Raw genomic sequence first — 21,918 nt, 5'->3', positions numbered from 1 at the left:
TGTGCCCACATCGACTTTAAATATTATTCATAACTGTTGGAGGGTGGTCGATGCTGATGATGTCTTACGTTTGGCATATTAACTGTAATTTGTAATTGTTCTTGCCTTTGTGGGTCAACATCATTTCAGGGCACTAAAAGTTCTTGGGGAGGGGGCCTAGAGAGAGGCCAGGCCCTAGTCAGATTGTCCTCTACCAGCGACATCACTGCTCCTCCCGCGGTCACCCACCGCGCGTCAGCTCACAACCGGTTCCTTCCCGCCCGCATCCCTCCGCCCGCCTCGCTACCCGGCTCCCACCTCTTCGGTGCCCGCCCACCGTGCTGCACAGACCCGCTCGCTTGGGCCTCGAGTAGCTCTGCGAAAGGACCCAGTCCGCTCGCGATCCCCGCCCGGCAAGCCAAGCCCCGCCCCACCCCGCCCCGCCCCCGCCCCAGCGGAGTTCCCAGGCGCGCGCCCTGCGAAGCTCCGCCCCGCCCTCTCCTGGCACTGGACCCGCCTAGATGCGCCACCTCGCCTGCGCGTCTTTCCTCAGGACTACCCTTACCCTCCTCCGCGCTGCCTCCGGGGCCCCCAGAGGTCTTGGGGGACACGCCCTCGCGCGGGCACGCACACGCACGGTCCGGCCCCGCCCCTTTCACCCTTCCTGCGACTGCCGGGCTTTCTCAGATCGGCTGTCCCACCCCACTCCCGGTCCCGCCCCGCCATATGCCCCGCCCACTACAGATTAGACCACGCCCCTAATGCCGGCCCCGCGCACGCGCGCCTACCCAGCCGAGGCCTCCCCCTCCCCGCTGGTACCGCGGTCCCGCGGCGCCAGGTCGCCCCCCAGCCCCTCCCTCTTGCCACCCTGTGTGTGTGTCCCACCCTCACGGGCTTTGTGGCCTAGGTGCTGAGCCGCTTCCTGGTCAGCCGCTCAGTGGAGGAAGGAGCCGCCTGTGAGGTGCAGCCGCTCGCTGCCCCGGGCAGGGGCACAGGTAGGTGGCGGCCGCGGGTCGGGCCGCTCGCCGAGCCTCGGGCAGCGCGTGGGTGCGGGGGCGGAGTGTGAGGGGACTGGGGGAGGGGAAAGGCCCTAGGGACGAGGTAGAGCTCGCGGTGGGAGAGGTGGGAGGATGAAGATATAGGGGTGCCTGAGGTGGGTTTAAGGGTGGGGTCGGCGGCGTCCGGGGTTAGACTGAGGGTGTGTGAGAATTAGGGTTCTGGGCGGGAGAGGGAGCGTATTTAGCTTGGGTGGACTTGGGGAGAGATTTGGGTGGGAGTGTCGGGGAAGGGGGAAAAAAGGGGTTGAGGAGTGCACGGAGGAAAGGAGCTAGGGTTGGAATAGGGGGAGGGGTGGGGCTTGGGGGGGCAGGGAGGAAACTAGTTGAGACCGCGGATTGTGAAGTTGGAGATAGTGAGGCGTGAAGAAAGGGGATTCTGAAGGTTGAGGTCGCAAAACCGGGAAAGAGATGGAGAGACTAGGGTGCTAAGAGGAACCTCGATGGCGAGAGGAAGGGAAGAATCGTGAGGGAGAGAAGGATGGGGCTGGAAACGGGTCTCTAGGAGGCAGGTGGAGGTGGGGTTGAGTCTGGAGGACCGGGGCCGAATTTTGAGGGGCACGGGAAGAGTCTGGGCTGTGAGGTAGATGGGTAGAAGATCTGGGAATGAATAAGGAAGGTTAGAATTTGAGAAATGGGGATTTTTTTTTTTTTTTTGGTATGAAAAGCTAAAGGGTGGGTAAAACTATCAAGATGTGGGAGAGATTCGTTTGCTCTTGAACAAAGTATGGGCCTGGATATGACGTGAGTTTCTGCAGTTTGGGGGAGAAGGCGGTAGGGAAGTGTAAGTTTCAGGGAAAAAGAAGTAGTGGGAAATTGAATAATGGCGGTGACACAGAACAATGAAGGTGGATGTTAGTTGGTTAGAGATACTTCAGAACTACTTTCTCTTTGGATTTTGTTGTTGTTGTTGTTGTTAAGAAAAAGTCTTTAAAAACCACACATGTTCAAGTAAGGCGAAGGTATCTGCAGTCTTGAGATGAAGGTCATGGGTTGACAGATGTTTTTCTGGTGTGGATATGGCGGATTTCTGCCCTGGCAGAGTGAAGGAGGAATGCCTCATCCCTTAAAGTGAGCCCTGGTTCTGTTTCCACCCACTCTTTTCCTCAGATGAACACTGTTTGGTTTTTCAATATATTCCCGGCCCTCTTAACCCTCAGCTTGAGCCAGTGTGAGTACCAGAGAGATCAAATGGCCGGCGAGATTAATTTTGAGTGTTTTAAAACATTTTTAAGGCTGGTGCTGTAATTTTAGTCTTGAGATACAGCAGCAATGCAAGTGGGAAGATCTTGGGCTTTGGAGTTACACAGCCCTGTGATTGAATTCGGCCTTTAGGAGTTGTGAGCCTTAAGTAAGGACTTTCATTTCTCTGAGGCTCTTCATCCAGTAAGTGGCAGAACTGACCTCATAGGATCAGTGATTGCATGACATCATTTTATATTGTACCTAACAGTGCTTACCAGCTTGTAGGTATATAGTAAATGGTAGCTTTCAGTCCCATCTGGAAGAATTACCGTTGATCATTACTTCGGCCTACTTACTACTCTTAGAAGACTAGCTTGGCTACTAAGGTTAGGTGTTCTTTTTGATTGTTGGTTTTGGTTTTATTTTTATTTTTTCTGAACCGTAGGCTCAGCTCACAGTTTTAGTACTATTATCCTGTTGCCTTCTCTCTTCTTTCTCCTGACTGGGATAATTTTTATGCTTTCTGCTTGGAAACTGGCTTCAAGGTTTTAAAAATTCCTGTTTAGTTATAAACCATTTTATCTTGTCTCTTATTTAAAGAAGTTGTAGAGAACTGAATTTTTATGTTTCATTTATTTGAAGAAATGATATGCATGTTTTGTGCTAACTTTAGCTTCACCAATGTAATGCTAATGTACTGTCGTACCATACTTGGTAATGCTCAGGTGGGTCACAGAGCTGCTTCTCTGTAGTGGGCTAGACCACCACCAGACTGCCTGTCACTCTGTTAATCTGACATATAACTGCCATGAGATCTACACTGAACATCGTTATTTTTGCAGATAGCCATTACGTTAATTTTCCAGTTTAAATGAGCACTCCCATCCCCAGGCAAGGAAGGCTCTGTCTTTTTTTTTTTTGGTTCTTTTTTTTCGGAGCTGGGGACCGAACCCAGGGCCTTGTGCTTCCTAGGTAAGCACTCTACCACTGAGCTAAATCCCCAACCCCTGAAGGCTCTGTCTTTTAAGGGGCCGGTTTGTAGTAGGCCAACATGAACAATAATGAGGGGCAAACAATATCCAGTTTAGAAGCTTTACCCTTTATGATTCTTCAAGTTGAAAGTTCAGACATTCATTTAATCCTTAGATCATTTTATAGTACCTCACAAACTTCAGGAAGTACTTGATTAGGAGAATGCAGGGTGTTTTAAAAAAAAAAAAAAGGTCACCATGCATGATTCCCTAAACTGAGTAGTTCTTCAAATAACTGAAGAAAACAAAGCCTTGGACTGTGGCCTGGACAAGACGTAGATTTACTCGTCAGTAAATACTGAGTTTGTTTTCAACGTTTAAAAAGAGAACTGTTTGACGAGAGTCTGAAGATGTGATACAGTCATAACTGGGCCCTCTTTTTTGAAAATGATCCTTGGAGGGTAAAGTTGCCAGGAGGGGCAGAGTAAAGGATTAGCATCCAAACTCTCGGCGCACACTACTTGTGCCCTCTGCTGGATGGAATCATACGTCTAGTTTTCATAGAAGTCATCCATTCATTGTGTTTCACTCCAAAGTTTGTGGGAGGTTAGAGGGGTAAAGAGCAGTGCATACATATATGTAAATATTGGGTTTTTGTCTTTCCTTCCTTCTGCTTGTCAGCATTATGGTGTGCTGGTCTATTCAGATATATTATCTTCCATAGGATTTGCCTTTCCTCTGTCACAGATCATTAGGCTTATGACTGTAATCCCAGTACTTGGAGAGCTATGGTTGAGGGATCACTGTGAGTTTGAAGCCAGCCTGGACTACACACTAAATTTCCGGCCACTTTAAAATGGTGATAATGATAAAATGTTTTCTTTCCTTCATTCACCCATTTGGTCATTTCTTGTCTGTGTATCAAATAATTTGTTTTTACGCCATACAGAGTATCTACTTTCTGATATCTAGGTAGAGTAGGCTCTGAAAGTCTAGTCTTAAAGATCAAAGGATATTTTCTTTTTCTCCTAGTTAGGATTAAGGCCTGTGAGGTCGAAGGGACCAAATGCTTGCCCCTGCTGAAAGAAACTCTTATAGCGTGGGGGTGGGGGGAGTGGGGAGGGACATCTTTTCTGCAGCAGCCCTTGAATGCTGGCAAGAGTATGAAGTATAAGAGCTGGCACTATGACAAGACTTTTTTTTTAAACTGGTTTTTACTTTAGTTGTTTTGTCCTCCCTCCCCCCCACCCCACCCCCCATGTAGTACCAGTAGCAATATAGCCCCATCATCTGCTGTGCTTCTACCACCTGCAGAAGGGTCTGACAAGTGGGGGAGGAGCCTGCAGCTGTTGCCTGGAAGAGCCGCTGGCTCCTAGCAACAATATCAGCAGGCCCTTCAACTCAGCACTAAATCTACCCCTTTGAGGTCTCATTCAGTTCAGCTTATATCTGTTGAGTGCTTAGTACTAAGCATCATGTCCAGCCTGAGAAAGAAAAAACTCAAAGCTTTGGGCATAGTAACAAGTGAACATAGTACACGGTGCTAAGTGTTGTGTAAAAGGAAACACTGGGTGCTCTGGGAAAACCAGACAGGCATGGACTGGTCCTGGGTTGGAGAAGTTTCCCAGGAGAATGCTGAGTGATGGTTGAGCTGAATGTTAATGATGAACAGGAAATGGCTAGGTCAGGCAGAACAACCAAAAGCAGTAAACTAAGCTAATTCCAGTGGGTTGAGTGAGTGGCAGTTTACCCATGTAGTATTGGCAGGGCCACAGAATAGGACATAGTAGATGAGCTGGGAAGGGCGAGGCTCCAGGGCTAGGCTGGCCCTCCTTTCTGATATGCTTTATGCACATAATTATTCTTGGGAGAAAAATGAATAGTAGTGATTCTCACAAACAGGATCATTGTTTGATCTTCAGAGACTCAGCATTTTTGTCACTGACTTAATTGTTTGCTGACACTCGTTAGTGGCTTCAGGCCACATTGTAGGTATTGATGTAGAAGCTGACCTAATACACTCTAAAAGTCGACCAGAGTCTTTGAGCGATAATTTGAGTCCTTTAGAAATACGGATAGTCCTACATGGTATTAAAATTCACATTTTCCCCTTTCTTATTGTAAAAATGATAATCAGATGCTTTTATTTAACGTAGCAGTTTCTCGTGTAATTTGAAATCTCAGTTCCTCAAGAAAACAATATTTATTACAGTTAATTCTTGATGCATAATGTCACCAATGGGATTAAAGAAAAACAAAACTGCTTGTGGGTTTTTAACTTACCTCAGAGTGCTCTGACAGAGTCTGAACAGATCTAACACTGGAGGAGTGTAATGACTTTATTTAGCCTTTGTTGTGGAGGCCTTTATTTGTAAATTCAAGACAGCTTGTTGCTTGTGGTTTACCTACGGCTTATGGAACTAGTAAACTAGTTCCAAGAGGGACTGCACCGTACCAGTCTGAATGAATTAAATGCAGCCCTTCTCTCTGTGTACAAAGCAGCAAAGACAGGCCCAGAAGCAAATCAATAAGACAGTGAGCCAAGGGCAACAAAGAGAAGAGTGGAAGGTGCCAAACCAGCGAGGGGAGTTCCTTTTTACTGTGTGTAAACATTTTTTAATTCCAGAATTTTGTGGGCTTATAACATCTGATGAAATACTGTATGCTTTGTTTATTAATACTCAGTGTTGAGCATTTAGGATGTTCCTCATTGCTAACATAAGTTATGCAGCTGTAAATCTAGTTCTAAAAGTATTGTTGGGGTTGGAGATTTAGCTCAGTGGTAGAGCGCTTGAAGCCCTGGGTTCGGTCCCCAGCTCCGAAAAAAAGGAAAAAAAAAAAGTATTGTTGCTGGCATTTTTTGTAACTTCTGGGTGAATTTTAGAAATGAAATTTGAGCTCAAAGTTCTGAAAGATGAGTAGATTACTAAATCGTGAGAAAAATGGAAAAGAGGCACTTCGGGTAGAAACAGTGGAACAGCCTCATAGTGATAAAGCTCTCAGCAATTGGGGAGTCTTGCTTTCATCATGGTGGGAGGATCATAAAGCTGTGGGCACAGCCAGGTGAAGTTCATACTGCAGATGACATTCTAATTGGATTTGCTTCCGGGCTCATTGCTTTCACAGTTGCAACCAAGGCAATGGCTTACTACCTCAACTCAGAAGCCCACCTGGATCCGGGGCCCATCTATGTTCGAGAAAATGGGCAGCTCCACATGGTCAGTCTGGCCTTGGATGGTGTTAAGAACAGCCTGCAGAAGCCACGGCCTTTCAGACTCTTTCCCAAAGGCTTTTCTGTGGAGCTATGCATGAACAGGGAAGACGACACTGCACAGAAAGAGAAAACTGATCACTTCATTTTCACGTACACCCGAGAGGGGAATCTGCGCTACTCTGCTAAATCCCTCTTCAGCCTGGTGCTGGGCTTCATCTCCGACAATGTTGATCACATTGATTCCCTTATTGGCTTTCCTGAGCAGATTGCTGAGAAGTTATTTTCTGCTGCTGAAGCCAGACAGAAATTCACAGAGCCAGGTGCAGGGCTGAGGGCTTTACAGAAATTCACTGAGGCCTATGGAAGTCTGGTGCTTTGCTCACTGTGCTTGCGAAACAGGTGGGTATTCTCATTAGCTAGTGAGTACTTTAGTGGATGTTTATCCTGTCAAGCCCCGACTGGGGCTTAGTGGGCTCATAAGCTCTACCATCAAACAGTACTTTCGATTTCACACTTAAACCTTTAAAGTACAGAGAGGTTGGGGAGGCAGCAGGGGATCACCTGTCTTTCTCTCATCTCTTAGACAACATTTAGCCTTGTTTTAAAATGTTCTGTTCGGCTGGCTACCACAGCTTTTCTAATAGATAAAAATACTTGGCAACCAACTTCTTGTTCCTTTTTCCTTAAGATATGGTCTTGCTATATTGCCCCAGGCTGGTAGAGAACCACTAGGCTCGCCAAGTGATGGTGGTCCACACCTTTAACCTCAGCACTCGGGAGGAAGAGGCAGGTGGATCTCAGAGTTCAAGGCTAGCCTGCTCTTCAGAACAATTTCCAGGACAGTCAGGGCTATTACATAGAGAAACACTGTCTTGAAAAAAAAAGAACAAAAAACCTGTTCTGTTCTCTTCTTCAACTTTTAGGTATAGGCGTATTCCATCTTGCTCCCTTGGAGTCAACTTTTCTCATAAGAGAATACAGGAAATTTATGACCTGCCAAATATCTCTTGGTATAGCCTTGGGAATAAGATTAGTACTCAGAGTTCTTGGTCCTTTTTCAGTTTTGAGAACACTAGATATTGATTGTTAGATTAAAGGTAACATTTTTAAAACACATGATTAAAATTTCAAACATCCTGAAGTTTGGAAATGCTCCCAACATCCAGGCCTGTCTCCTTACAGAGCAGACTTTTCCCTTGTAACTGATTTGCCTTTGTTCATGTACTTTTTTGCATTTATTTAAAATATTTATTTCATTATCATTTAAGAAAACTTTGAGAACATCTACTTTTTTTTAAAAGAGTAAAAATGGCCCTGGCAAACAGTTCAAACATGAGTACAGAAGACTATAACGTCTCTCCCTGTCCTGCTTCCTTCCCTGAGCCCAGCCACTTTTATCTCATTCCAGAGATACTTTGAACATTTAACATCTCTTTCCAGTTTGTCGAGCTGGAAATGTAGAGGACTACATGTTTTATAAACCTGTGTAACTTTCTTTCTTCACATAATTTGAAAATCATTGTGGTCAGTGTTGTAGACAGTTTTATAGTGAACCATCTGAATTTTTTTATGATTAAAAGGCAGCTTGCTATTAATTCATTTTTTATGTGTGTGATACTGAAGATCCAACCCAAGACCTAATACATACTAGTATAGTGTCTATGTGAACCACATTCCCCAGGCTACCAGTTTACGGTTCAGATGAGTAATAAATATGACCTATAAAATGAAGCCAAACAGCACATCTTTAGTCCTAGCACTCAGGAGACAGAGATAGGTGGATCTCTAAGTGTGAGGCCATCCTGGTCTACAGAGTGAGTTCTAGTACATCCAGGGGTACACAGGTTAACCCCCCCCCCCAAAAAAAGAAGCCAAACAAGAAGTGTACAAAAGAGAAAGCAATAACAAAATATAAAATTCATACAACACGAAGAAAAGTGTAACTAGTCTTTACTTAATTGGTTCATGGAGTTAATGATTTTACCCCAGGGCAGGTTGCATATGTTGCTTTAAAAGGATTAGGCCAGAGGACACAAAGAACAGAACCTTGGACTTAACACAAAGCAGGCATTTCCTGAACTGTCTGTGCTATGGCCTACATGGGAATGCTGCCAATGAAAGGAAAACACTTATCTTGCTGAATGACAAAGCCAATTTATTTCACATTTTATCCCTCCACCTCCCTTATTCTTTCCTTCCTTGGTAGGATCTTGTATTAATTAGCTCAGGTTGGCCTTATACTGCCAAACTGGTGCCTCAGCCTCCTGGGTGCTGTTATAGGCATGGGCAACCTTGTGCTGCCTCACTCCTGTACTTTATTCCAAGTAATTTTGTTTATTCTAGAAAATTAGCAGGGTGAAAAGCAGAATTATGTATAAAAACTCCATATTGAGAATATATAAAACTAAAATGAAAAACTTTACAATCCTACCACAGCAATAATGTTCAAAGACATACTTTCCTTCATTAAGAAAGTACATGCTCGGGGCTGGGGATTTGGCTCAGTGGTAGAGCGCTTACCTAGGAAGCGCAAGGCCCTGGGTTCGGTCCCCAGCTCCGAAAAAAAGAACCAAAAAAAAAAAAAAAAAGAAAGTACATGCTCTATAACTGGTATTCTACTTTCCCATGTTCTCCAGTTATCTTTACAGTCTTAATAGTTCCCATGCTTTTGAAAATGCTGGGGGTTGGGGATTTAGCTCAGTGGTAGAGCGTTTGCCTAGCAAGCGCAAGGCCCTGGGTTCAGTCCCCAGCTCCGAAAAAAAAAAAAAAAAAAAAGAAAGAAAGAAAGAAAGAAAGAAAATGCTGTTTGTCCGTAGTATTCTGTATTCTGATTGTTAGATTGTGATAATAACACTTTTAATTCACATTTGATGAGCATATAAATAATATAACAGCTCCAGTACCAAAATAATAGGTGCGTGTAACATTTCTAGAAAGTAGTTTGCAGTGTGTACTGAGAGACCTAAAAACAACTACATGATTTGTTCAACATCTAGTTCACTTTGTTTGCTTAGGTTTTTTGAGACAGGTCTTTCTATGAAGCTGCGCTTGCCCAAAACTCAGTGTAAATCCAGCTGGCCTCAAACTCATGGCTAATCCTCCCTCCACTGCTTTGTCTGAGTATACAGGCATGGACCACCATGCTTAGCCCATAATTCTGCATATTAAGACTGTTTCAGCAAGCATGGTGATCACCCTAGAGAGCAACATCTATCTTACAGGAGAAATTTGGACTCCAAGTAGGTGATTGTTGCAAATGAAGTTACACAGTGAAAGGATTCAACCTTCTTGTTTCTCTTCTTACTCCTGGCTTCAGGCAAAAACAGGAGGTGAAACTGGACAGGGGAAAGAGCCTCTCTTGTGAGCCTAATCATAATGGCGCACAGCTGCAGCCCTGGAGCCAAAGGCCCAGTTCATTGCCAGCTTAGATGGCATAGTGAGGACTTCGCTTAAAAATAACTTTTAAGCTGGACATGGTAGCCCACACCTTTAATCCCAACGTTCAGGAGGCAAAGACAGGCAGATCTCTGTGAGGTCTAATCTAGAGTTCCAGGATAGTCAGTACCACATAGTGAGACCCTATCTCAAACAAAAAATCCAAATAATAAATATTTTTTAAAATGTATTCAATCTGATAACACTTTTTTTGTAGCAGTGAGAAGCTGAAAGCTAGAGAATTTGTTGGGCAGATTATGGTATAGTCAGATAATTTAAATGATGGTCAGAATGTGACAAATGAAAATAATGAACCTAGCGGGCTGGAGAGATGGCTCAGCAGTTAAGAGCACCCGACTGCTCTTCCACAAATCATGAGTTCAATTCCCAGCAACCACATGGTGGCTCACAACCATCTGTAAGGAGATCCGATGCCCTCTTCTGGTGTATCTGAAGACAGCTACAGTGTACTTATATATAATAAATGAATAAAAAAAGAAAAAGAAAATAATGAACCTACAAATATGGACTAACTCTGTAATCCCAGCACTCAGGAGGCTGAGGCAGGAAGAGCACCGTGAGTTTAAGGCAAGCGATGGAGCCAGGACAAGGCCAAACAGAGCTATTAGCAAAACCCCGTTTCTAAGATTTTTTTTTATTATTCTTTCTTTAGATAAATGGGCTTTTTTTTGTTTTGTTTTGTTTTGTTTTTGTTTTTTTTCGGAGCTGGGGACCGAACCCAGGGCCTTGCGCTTCCTAGGTAAGCGCTCTACCACTGAGCTAAATCCCCAGCCCCCACAAATGGGCTTTTTTACTTATTTATTTTTTCAAGACAGACCTTTTCTGTGTAGCCCTAACTTACTGAATAAACTAGACTGGTCTTGAAATCAGAGACCTGCCTGCCTCTCCCTTCCGAGTTCTGGGATTAATGGCATGTATCACCATGCCCAGATGCACGTGGGCTTTTAAAAACCCACTTTATTATTGTACACTTTAGTAGATGCGAGTATGACATGGCATATGCTGTGTGCTGTGATGTGCATGGAGGTGAGAAAACAACTGTGTGGAGTTAGTTCTTTCTTTCCACCTTTTTGGTTGATGTGAGGGATTGAACTCCCAAGTCATGAAACCTGAATGGCAAATGCTTTACTCACTGGGCCATTTTGAGGGCCAGATACCATTATTTTTTTTTTTAAAAAAAAAATTATTTTCACATTCTACTTGTGATTACATTCAAGGTAGTGACTTTTTTAAATTTTGTTTAAAAAATATTTTTATATATTGTTGAAAGAAAAAACCTAATGTCTGTGAGGGAAAATTATAATTGGTTTTATTTTCTTTGTACTTTCTGTAATTTTGTTTTCTTGGTTTTTTGAGACAGGGTCTCTCTGTAGCCCTGGCTTTCCTGGAACACACCCTGTAGATCCTCCTGCCTCTGCCTCCCAAGTCCTGGGATTAAAGGCATAAAGGCATGTCCCACCACTGCCCAGCTTCTGTAGTTTCTTAATCCCTCCCCCATTACCTTATCCTGTATTTTGTATTTATATTGATCATGTATTTGTAATAAAATATAGGGAACATTTTCAGTATAATCTTTCAGATTGTATTTTGTTAAATTCCAAACTTTGCACTTTTGTGCAGGTACAAGTGAGTTTACAGTTGTGACCAAAACCCTCTCTTTTGACTAATCAGAAGAACATTAGAGAGCAAGGGCTGTAGAGATGTTTGCAATCTAGAGCTACAGTAGCAGAGGTGTTTGTAACAACACAAAGGAGGTCAGGCCAGAGGAAAGAACTTTGAGAAAATAATTGACAATAAGAGAATCGGGCAGGTGGGAGCACCTCATTAGGCCCAGAAGCTGCCTGCTGAAAGAAGGCCGTGTCTTTATGGCGGGGAGGGGGGGTGCCAGGCAGACAAAACTCCCTCATATTTTAAACCTAATGGTGGTCACAGAGAGCAAGTACATTTTTCTTAAGATATCACTCTATGTTAACAAAGTAGTAATAATCACTTCTATTTAAAGGGTGGACCATATACTTCATAAATGTTTTTTTTTTCTTAATTTGGTAAGAAAGAATGAGAAGGTGCAGTTTTATAGTTGGAAAAATTGAAGCTCAAAAGGGTCAAGTGATGGAGCAAATAATTAAAGCTGTTTGAATACAGACTGGGCCCAGCAATGTGGCTCAGTAGGTAAAGAATGACACCTCCCAGTGACTCCTGCAGCTCACATAAACACGGAAAGAAAGAACTATCTTCTCATTCTCTCCCCAATCTGTCTCTGTCTCTGCTTCTTCACCCACAAAAAAAATAAAAAAGAATTCAAACTCAGGTCTGTTTTGCACTAAAATATGTGTGTTTGTGTTCTGTTGTTTCTTTACTCTTTGAGCCTTCAGAGGTCATTTGGAAGACAAGCTGCAAACAAGAATCTGGAGCCTTCTGTCCTAGATTAGCATGTAGTATTGTCTGTACCTATCCTCAGCTTGAGTTCCACAGTGTTTCTTAATCACATTACACAGTATTATATTCTTCACCCTTAATTTCAGCATTACTAAAAATCCAATGGTAATTGATCAAAGGACCTGTTTTCCTTTCTCTAATTGCCAGTAACCCCCAGAGTCCCCACTAACACTTCAGAACTGTGATCAGAGGGTAGAGAGCAGCTTTATTTTCAGTGCAGCTACAGTAGTCTGGGTAAGTAATGCTTACTTGTGTACCCAGCTGAGCTCTCTCCAGGCAGCTTAAACTTTTCAATTTAAAAAGGATCCTGCACCTCAGCCGTTTACCTACTAGGCCAGTCGTCAGTTTAATACTGATAATTTCATTTGGATCTAGGAAGGGAAAGCTCCACCCCATTCTTCCCTTCTGATTATCCATCCTGGTTTTGGCAGTTAAGATCCTGCTGAGTAAGGGTGCTGTGTGCTCTCACTAATCCTAGCATATTCTCCCGCTGTAGGAGTCACAGGCCTCCAAGAGGAAAGTAGATGAGAAGTGGGTGCTCTGGCCACAGTCAGGCTTCCCTAGTATCCTGTTCTGTCACACCTAACCCCTTTCATTTTTTTTCTGTTGACCTCATTAGAAATAGATGAACAACTAGAAGGCAGAGCAGAGCCCAGCCAGACTGTGGAATGCATTTTGATCTCTTCCTCTCCAGAGGCCTCCCTGATGCTTCCTGGTAACAGCTTGGCAAGGTGCTCCAGTGTAATTAAGTCACTTATGTTCATAGTTTGTCTTAATAAGCATCTAAATGAGAGTCATGCTGCAGCATACTTTGAGGTAGTTAGGGGAACAGATCCAGTGGTGTGGACGGGTGCTCAAGCTACAGCCTCGGTAGAAAGATAAAATGCCGTGTGCTAGATAGTTTTTGAAACACTTTTTAGTATATGCAGATTAAAGCCTGGGCTCATGCTACTAATTGAAGCAAAAGACTTTTAAATCAAGTCCAGCCTAAACTACAGAGGAAGACCCTTCCTCGAAAAAAAGAAAAAGAAAAGGGAGTAAGTTTGGAATTTCCCAGGTGAAATCCAGCGCTACCATGAAGGTCTGGCTAATTACCAGCTGGATTTTTTTCCTTGTGGTTTGCCTTTGCTCATACTTTTCTGTTTATTGAAAAATGTTTATTCTATTGTCATATACAAAGGTTTTTTTGAGCTATTTACTAATTAGACCAACCCATGTGATAGTCATCAGTGTATGTGCTTATTTCTTGGTATTTGGGACGATGTCATGTTGACTGGCACCAAGTCACAACCCGAATGTTTGAAAAGATAAAGGCAAGCTGTTGACAGCTCTCCACACTGCACAGGTATTTGGTGGTTGCAGAAAAACTTGAAGAGATCAAGTCTTTCCGGGAGCTGACCCGCCTGGATCTATCTTGTTGCTGGCTTGGAGATGAGCATGAACTTCTAGAACATCTCACCAATGAGGCCCTGTCCAGGTACCAGCTCACTGTTACTTGTAAATGTTTTGTATATTTACTTATTTTTATCTTCTGTACAGTGGTGGTTTAACTGCATGTATATCTGTGTGAAGGTGTCAGATCCCCTGGATCAGGAGTTACAGACCATTGTGAGCTACCATGTGGATGCTGGGAATTGAACCTGGGTCCTCTAGAAGAGCAGCCAGTACTCATAACTGCTGAGCCATCTCCAGGCCCTGTTTTATTTTTAAAGGATGGTCTAGTGGGATCATTTTAAGGATTACTTTCCTGTATTATTTACTAATTTTTTTTCTAAAAACCTTTTCAACTTCTGTTCACTTGATATAGCAGTATAGATTGGAAAGCTCTTAGGAATGATAATTTGTTCTTTTTTCTAAATAACTTTTTTTGGTTTGGTTTGGGGGTTTGTTTATTTTTGGTTTTTGGTTTTTTTCGAGAAAGTATTTGTGTAACAGAGCCCTGGCTGTCCTAGAACTCATTCTGTAGACCAGGCTGGCCTCCAACGCAGAGATCTGCCAGGCTTTGCCTCCCTAGTGCTAGGTGTGCTCCACCATGTCCAGCTTCTAAGTAACCGTCATTATTTTTTTTTAAAGATGTACTTATTTTATGCATATGAGTACACTGTAACTGTGTCTTTGGACACACACCAGAGGAGGGCATCAGATCCCATTACAGATGGTTTTGAGCCACCATGTGGTTGCTGAGAATTGAACTCAAGACCTCTAGAAGAGCAGTCAGTGCTCTTAACCACTGAGCCATCTCTCCAGCCCTAAAATTTATTTTTAAAAATTTACAGAAATTCAAGAATATCAGCAGGAAAGGACAGTTGGAAACAGAAGAATATTTTAGTGGGATTTGGGTGAACTTTTATAATATTTAGAGATGTTAATATTTTATGTTATAAGTGAAATGTTTCCAAGTATGTTCTTAAACATTCATTAAGTGATACTTTTATGGCCTTTGTTTCTCTAGTGTAACTCAGCTCCACTTGAAGGATAATTGCTTATCAGATGCAGGCATTCGGAAAATGACAGCGCCAGTACGGGTGCTGAAAAGAGGCCTTGAGAATCTAACGCTGTTAGACCTGTCTTGTAAGTTACTGGGTGTTAGTGTCTGGGGAATGGCTTTAGGGTCATTGATCCCCTATGTGAGGAGATAAAAGACAAGCTGATCTAGGAGCCATAACAGTCCAGTGACAGAACTGAGGCCAACAGCTCTTGACTCCTGGCCCAGTGCCTTTTGAAGATTATCACCACTTCCTACAGAGAGGGAAAAGGCCCTTCAGATTTCCCATGCCACTCAGCATATAGCCAGCAGGGTCCTTCTGCTACGGTAAGAGCATCCATAAGGGCATTTGGCTCTACTTTGATTCTCTGAACCATGGTGTCTGTCAGCTACATTCTTTTTCTCAGTATTTACCTAGTAAGAAGCAGAATTAATCACTCTTGTGGTAACTTAAGATTAACTTGACTCCAGTGATAGGAAGCCAGCAGTTTGGGAGTCCTGTAATACCATCTGTGGCAAGGTGGGTTGGTTCCCAGTGAGTAGAAACCGCAGAGGCTAGGGCAGCAGGTGGTTTTGTACCCTTGGGCAAGTTACTTGACTTCTGAGCCTTGGTTTTGGCCTCTGCACAGTAATGTTGCTGAATCCCCTCTACCTACTTGAGCATCTGCTGTATCGCTGGCACTATGCTTAGTGTTCCTAGACGGGACGGCTAGAGCAGTACTCTCTGAGGTGAAAAGGCAGTATGTAAGAAAAGCTTCTGAAAATCAAGATAGTAGTAAGAGCAGTGATGGTCCCTTTGTAAGTACTCTGAAAATCTTCTCAGACTGAGCACATGCCCGTAATTACTTGAGAAGTGAATTGGTGAGGAGCAGGATAGTATGCCCCATTTGAGTAGTTCTGCTCCTAATTGACTGTGGGATTAACTGCCTTAGTCATGTTTTTTTTTTTTTTTTTTTTTTTTTTTTTTTTTTTTTTTTTTTTTTGCTCATCTGAGTCCTAGGTAGTTGGACTGTGAAGGATCTAGTGTGGTTGCTTCACGTTGCAAGTAGAAAAAATAAGAATTCATACTGAATTCACTCTGGAACTCTCATGCACTCCGCTCATTGATGCCTGGGTGCTTTCCTCTGAGCTTACTGTGGGGGTTTTTTCCAACAGTTATGACAGAATGCTGCCTTGTTTTTGATGTCTAGGTAACCCTGAGATAACAGATGCTGGAATTGGATACCTATTTTCTTTTAGAAAACTAAACTGCTTGGATATCTCTGGAACAGGACTAAAGGTAAGGCATTTGGTCTCTTATAGGCTTTATGATATGGGACTTTGCTTCTTTTACAGCTTGATGTTTAAAAAGAGCTAGTATTTATGATGGTCTTATTCTCTTTTGTTTTTGAGATACAGTGTTACTATGTAGCCCTTCCTGGGCTTGAATTTCCCATGTAGCCTAGGCTGGCCTCAGACTCATGGCTATCCTTAGCTTATTGAATATTAGGGTCACAGGCAAATGTCACCATGCCTAGCATTTGGCATTTTGGTCTGGTTGGCTAGCCCAGGGTGGTTTGGAATGCATGATCCTCCTGCTTCAGTCTCCAGAGTGTTGGAAGTATAGGTGTGCACCACCATACCTAATTTATGGTGGTCTTTGCTACTAAAAACAAGTCAGAATTGGAAAATTCATTCATGTCTCTGGTGTTTCTTTCTCACTAGGATATCAAAGCCGTTAAGGACAAGCTCCGGACACACATAGGCCTTGTTCACTCCAAAGTGCCTTTGAAGGAATTTGATCACAGTAACTGTAAAACAGAGGGCTGGGCTGACCAGGTATGCCAGGCTTTTCACTAGAGTTAGTACAGCTGCTCTCTTTCATTCTAGGTACCTGGATGTCACAGAAACATGATCCCTTTGATACTTTTTACCTCAGTTGTCCTGTTGTCTCTTCAGTCATCAGTGGTGATAGTCTCTACTGACCCATCTACTTAAGGAAGGAGTAGTGTTGGACCTCAGATCTTAATACTAGCCTGCTTTGGTTGAGAGACTGACCGGGCCTCATGCCTAGAAAGTCATCTTTTTTTTTTTAAAGATTTATTTATTTATTATATATAAGTACACTGTAGCTGTCTTCAGACACACCAGAAGAGGGCATCGGATCTCTTTACAGATGGTTGTGAGCCACCATGTGGTTGCTGGGAATTGAACTCATGACCTCTGGAAGAGCAGTCGGGTGCTCTTAAACCGCTGAGCCATCTCTCCAGCCCTAGAAAGTCATCTTATTCTACAAATGATTCAGGAAATAAGTAAATTATGACTCACTAAGCAAAAAGGGGGCTGGGGGGTGTTCCTGATCTGTTGTCTTCACAGTGTGCTGTATTCCAGAGAGAATTAACTGGTGTCACACTGTAAAGATTTCAAATCTGACTGTTCTTTTCTTTTCCCAGAGCCTTCATGAGGAGTCTCTTTGAGCTTTCGCTCTCTTGCCTTTTGCCAGTGAAAGATCTAACTTTTGAGTTTCTCTTGACTTTGTAATGCCTTTCCCTGGTGATAAAGTATAGCTTTAAATAGAAAGTCAAAAGGTACCAGGTAGATAGCAGCTTACCTGTGTGGGCACCTTCCCCTTCAGACACCTATCTGTTGTTTCTTGGCAGAAGCATGGACAACTTTATCCTGAGTTCTTCCTTGGCTCTGAGCCAGAAGGCATGGTGGAAAATCTATCTACCAGCCTGAACACAGATAGCATCACCTCCCAGTAGATAAGAAGGGGGACCTGTGTCAAGTGTGTTAGAACCATTTGGAGCTGGCTCCAGTTGGGCATGGTTCAGTAATTGCCAGAGTGGACCCAGATTCCATCGTAGGTGCATCTGGGGGACACATGGCTCTTGCCAAGACCTCCCTCAGGTTGGTAGCAAGTAACGTGGTAGAAAGAACATAGGTTGTGGGGCCAGAGACTGAGAGTTGAGAGTCGAGCCTCATAAACTTAGTAGCTAGCTGTACGACTGTCTCCAAAGTTCTCCACTTCTCCACCTTTTACTTCCTTTATTTTTTTTTAAGGAAATAACTATGCAAGTTTATTTTAGTGGTAAGCCCTTGTTTGTTTATTTCTTCTTTCAGTCTTATTCCTGAAAGCCTTCAACTTCCTTTGTCATATTGCATTTCCCTGGCTTCCTCACCACCTCATCCCCTGTGTCACCTTCTGGTGGTGCTTTCTTTCTCTATGTAAATGTCCGTTATCCTTACTCTAGTGAGTCCCTCACCACCAGGGCATCTGCATTCTCTTTGCTCTTAGCTCTCACACCCCTTGCTGCCTTCCCTTGCAGTCTGGTTTTGGCCTCCACTGCTCTACTTTAAGTGTCTCTGGAAGCTGCCAAGTAGCCTAGTGTTCCCCTTCCATGGCCTTAAATATAGACATGCATGCCTTGGGGTTTTTCTGCCTTAGCTGATTCCTCCTTCCCTTTTATGCCTCTGTTTCTCAGTGTCCTGAAAGGAAGACCAATCTATCAAAAGCCATTTGTATTCCCAAATATTTTTTTTCTTTTCTTTTTTCTTTTTTTCCGGAGCTGGGGACCGAACCCAGGGCCTTGCGCTTGCTAGGCAAGTGCTCTACCACTGAGCTAAATCCCCAACCCCCCAAATATTACCTACAAGTATCTTCCTGGCACCTCAAAGTCAGTTTGTCCAAACTTGTTTTCTTTTTCTGGATTCACAGTTAGCCCTTCTGTTTCTGCTGCTGGAAGGACAGTGTCTTTATTTTCTACCCAGTCACCAAATTGATTTAGTCCATTTTGGCTTCCCTTAGATTAGTACCCATTTCCGGGACCAGGAAATATCATTGAAGGATCCATAACTAATATGTTCCAAGTGCTTTCTGCATAACAGACACTGATAGACCCTCTATGGAGTCCTTGTACCAGCCCTGTGGAATGCATACCATTACTAAGCTCTATTCAACATGTCAAGAAAGTGAGACTCAGAAGTTAGATCCCTAGCTATGGCCTGTCTGGCTAGTAAATGTGCTCTTAACGGTTTGTGGTTTTGTCTGTCTGTATCTTGAGTCTCACTGCGTATCCCAGGCTGGCCCTAGATTCATAGTTCTGAAACTGCAGGTGTGTTCTACTGTGCGAGGTCTATTCTTAGTGCTTGACCTGCTCTGTATCCTGCAAGTGTTTCATCACTCATGGTCATTATGATCGTTGTATTGCATTAGTAAGAAATATTAAATGCAAAGTCCTTGTTACTCAAAATATGTTGAAATGATTACTTTTCACTCTGTCATGTATAGTTTATTATATCCAGTCATATTTCTAAAGAAAGCAGCAGTAGCTAGTAAGTAAAATTACATTTGTAACGTGTGGCTATAGAAATATGGGCATCCTATATAGGCACATAGAGATGGCAGGCATAAGGGTCTGGGGTTGTGTGAAACATACTGTGACTGTGGTTTTAGCTTTTAGTATTTAAAGATGTGCAGTTCCTGCAGTTGATTCCTTACTTAGAACAGGATGGACTGGGCATGCGTGAGCTCAGCAGGCTGGCCTGTAGTATGCACTTACAAATTTTTGGATCCAGTCTGACTTGATTCTTACGAATAACAGTTATCAGTAGGTTTATGTTTCAGGAAAGGGAGCAAAGACTAGGAGGAATAGTGCTTGCCTACCTGGTACAAAAAAATGAAAACAACAAAAAGGAGAAAAAAGGGAAGGGGCCAAGGAGGGATGAGAAAAATTTGAGATTTAAAAAGGCAAGGTTTTGTTTGTGTTCAAGTCTTTCCGAATTCCTTGTAGATTGTCCTGCAGTGGGAGCGAGTGAGCGTGGAAGCGGTGCGGCAGCGGAAAGATCCGGAGCCTCGAAAGGCAGCTCAGTACTTCTGTGAGAAATTCCGTTTTGGAGTTTTTGCTCTTGGGTTTTTATACTTTTAAAACAATCAGCTCGTCTTCTCTCTGTAGGAAAATGAGTTGTACTAGTATTCACTAAGACAGATCATTCCCTCAGCGTAGCTCATGGTGCAGGCACCACCACTGGGAAGGCTGCTGCTTATTATTTGTATCTTGTGGTGGCACTAAAGAAAACAGCACAGAAAATTGTCACCAACAGATGGAAGCAGGACTAGGAATGTTGTTTAGGGATCAAGGGTTTTTCCACGGGCAAGGCCATGTGTTCAGTCTCAAACATGAGAGAAAAAAGACTTTAATCTGCACGCCCTGCAGCAGACAGGTGGGTTAACAGAATGCAGTGTTTATGTACACGGGAGTATGATCCAAGTCTTAAAAAGCAAGAGCATTGTGGGATGGAGATGGCTCTCAGCGGTTAAGAGTGCATGTGCTCTTCCAGAGGACCTGAATTCAGTTCAGCAGCAGCCATATCTGTGCCTTCCAACCACCTGAAACTCCAGCTCCCATGTGCACACAGTCACACACTTACATATGATTAAATGACAGAAATCTTTCTTCTTTAACTTTTTATTATTTATTTTATATGCATTGGCACTTGTATGTCTGTGTGAGGGAGTCAGATCCTGGAGGCATAGACAACTGTGGGCTGCCATGTGGGTGCTGGGTCATCTGGAAGAGCAGCCAGTGCTCTTAACCACTAAGGCATCTCTCCAGCCCCAGTCTCTTGTTTTTTTAAAAGGTAAGGACGTTTTGACACACGAGCATTAAGACTACATGAGATAAGGCAGTGGTGAAAGGACAAGTACTGTATTATGATTGTTCCTTTGGGAGCTTCCCAGAAAAACCAGGTTCACTGGGAAAGAGAAATAGTTAGAGGGCAGGGTTAAGGAATCTCTATTGAATAGCTACAGACTTTTAGTTTGTATGGTAAAATGTTCTGTAGGCTGGTGAGATGGCTCATTGGGAAAAGGTGCTTGCCATCCATGCAAACCTGGCAGCCTGAGTTTGATCCCATGATGGAAGGAGAGCACTGACTCCTCTGACCTCTACGCACTGCCACATGTGCCTGCACATTCACATCATACGCAGGCAGTAAAGTGCTCTGGAGGAGGGGGGGCTGCAGCTTGTGGCAGAATACTTGATAAGCATGCACAAGGCTCTGATCCATCAGCTCTGAAAATAGAAACATTCTGGAGATTCTGGAGATTGGTTAAAATGTTCATTTTGTCACTTTAAAAAGAATTAAGCGGGGGGTTGGGGATTTAGCTCAGTGGTAGAGCGCTTGCCTAGCAAGTGCAAGGCCCTGGGTTCGGTCCCCAGCTCCGAAAAAAAGAAAAAAGAAAAAAAAAAAAAAAGAATTAAGCGATAAGCTGAAGGAAACAGTAACCAAATCAGAGCCCTAGGGCAGACCACATACTACAGGGGCAGAGGTCAGAGTCAGGTCCAGGTTGGAAAAGGAAAAAGGAAGCCAACAGCTTATTAGCCTTGAGGATGTGCCCGACACTGTCCCTTTGTATACATTATTTTATTTATTTATTTCTGTGTCATTCTAGATTTTTTATTCATAGGAAATTGAAAAAATGGATTCTTGAGGTATTTTAGAGTCACTGAACCCAGTGAGCGCCCTCCTCTCCCTCTGCCGTGGTAGTATATCTGCCGCCCTTGCTGCTGGGCATTCAGCCCAGACCACCCCAGGGCCTTGTCTTAGTCCTGGGTGGTCTCAGACTTTGGCAGGTCCTGGCCCACGAGCACAGAAAACTCACCCACTTCTTATTTTTACAGATCAGAAGCGAGCTCTCACAGAAGCTTCAAGGAAATGTCCCCTAGCAGAGACCCACATGAACTCTTCTGGAAAACTCCAGTTCTATAGGGAGAAGGCTCCGGACTGCCATGAGCCACTGTTGAGCCAAGAATCAAAGAAGAGCAAAAAGAGAGCTTTCGAGGAGTCAGAGCAGGAGCAGAGCTCGCCGCAGTCAGCTAAGCAGAAGTGTGTGTGTCTGGCTGTGGAAGACTGGGATTTGCTCAATTCCTACTGACTGACACATACAGTTGATACCCCCTCACCTCAGCACATGAGATGTGGAGGACTGCTGGTGATTTTCTTTTGGTTTGGATTTACCTTTGGCATTAGCATAGCAAGCAGATATTTCTACTTTTGTGGTGGGGGAGGGAAGGCTATGGACGTCTGTAATAATTTCTAATGTATATTTTCAATACATAGTAATTTTTTCAAATAAACTCTTTTGCTCTCGTTGAA

The 21,918-nt window shown here is 43.5% G+C and overlaps 2 protein-coding genes across 9 annotated transcripts in view; one reads left to right on the top strand and one right to left on the bottom strand.

Annotated features, from left to right (window-relative positions):
- Window positions 1–952, bottom strand: part of Ift25 (intraflagellar transport 25) — a 26,776-nt gene extending 25,824 nt beyond the window's left edge. Inside the window, exon 1 of one of the 6 annotated variants that reach the window (XM_008763899.4) lies at window positions 865–952. Coding sequence is in view for 2 of the 6 variants with exons in the window: in XM_006238524.5 (XP_006238586.3) it covers window positions 545–705 (161 nt within the window). In the remaining 4 variants the exon portion in view is untranslated. Of the gene's footprint in view, window positions 1–297; window positions 406–544; window positions 732–864 lie in introns of those variants that run through there. The other 5 variants (XM_006238524.5, XM_063288427.1, XM_006238530.4 and 2 more) reach the window with 5 other exon arrangements.
- On the top strand, window positions 803–21,918 carry Lrrc42 (leucine rich repeat containing 42). Of its 3 annotated transcripts, none has more exons than NM_001025653.1 (8): window positions 803–974; window positions 6,317–6,803; window positions 13,642–13,773; window positions 14,749–14,867; window positions 15,972–16,060; window positions 16,486–16,599; window positions 19,554–19,638; window positions 21,444–21,918. In NM_001025653.1, the coding sequence occupies exons 2-8, from the start codon at window positions 6,331–6,333 to the stop codon at window positions 21,695–21,697; spliced, it is 1,266 nt and encodes a 421-aa protein (NP_001020824.1). In that variant the 5' UTR covers window positions 803–974; window positions 6,317–6,330; the 3' UTR covers window positions 21,698–21,918. The 3 variants fall into 3 exon arrangements, with proteins under 3 accessions (NP_001020824.1, XP_006238565.1, XP_038965481.1); XM_006238503.5 differs by lacking the exon at window positions 803–974 and adding an exon at window positions 1,007–1,132; XM_039109553.2 differs by lacking the exon at window positions 803–974 and adding an exon at window positions 1,681–2,105.

Source organism: Rattus norvegicus, chromosome 5 (assembly GCF_036323735.1).
Source record: "Rattus norvegicus strain BN/NHsdMcwi chromosome 5, GRCr8, whole genome shotgun sequence".
NCBI lineage: Eukaryota > Metazoa > Chordata > Mammalia > Rodentia > Muridae > Rattus > Rattus norvegicus.
Note: the sequence above shows the minus strand (reverse complement) of the source record. Positions and strands in the feature narration are given on the sequence as shown.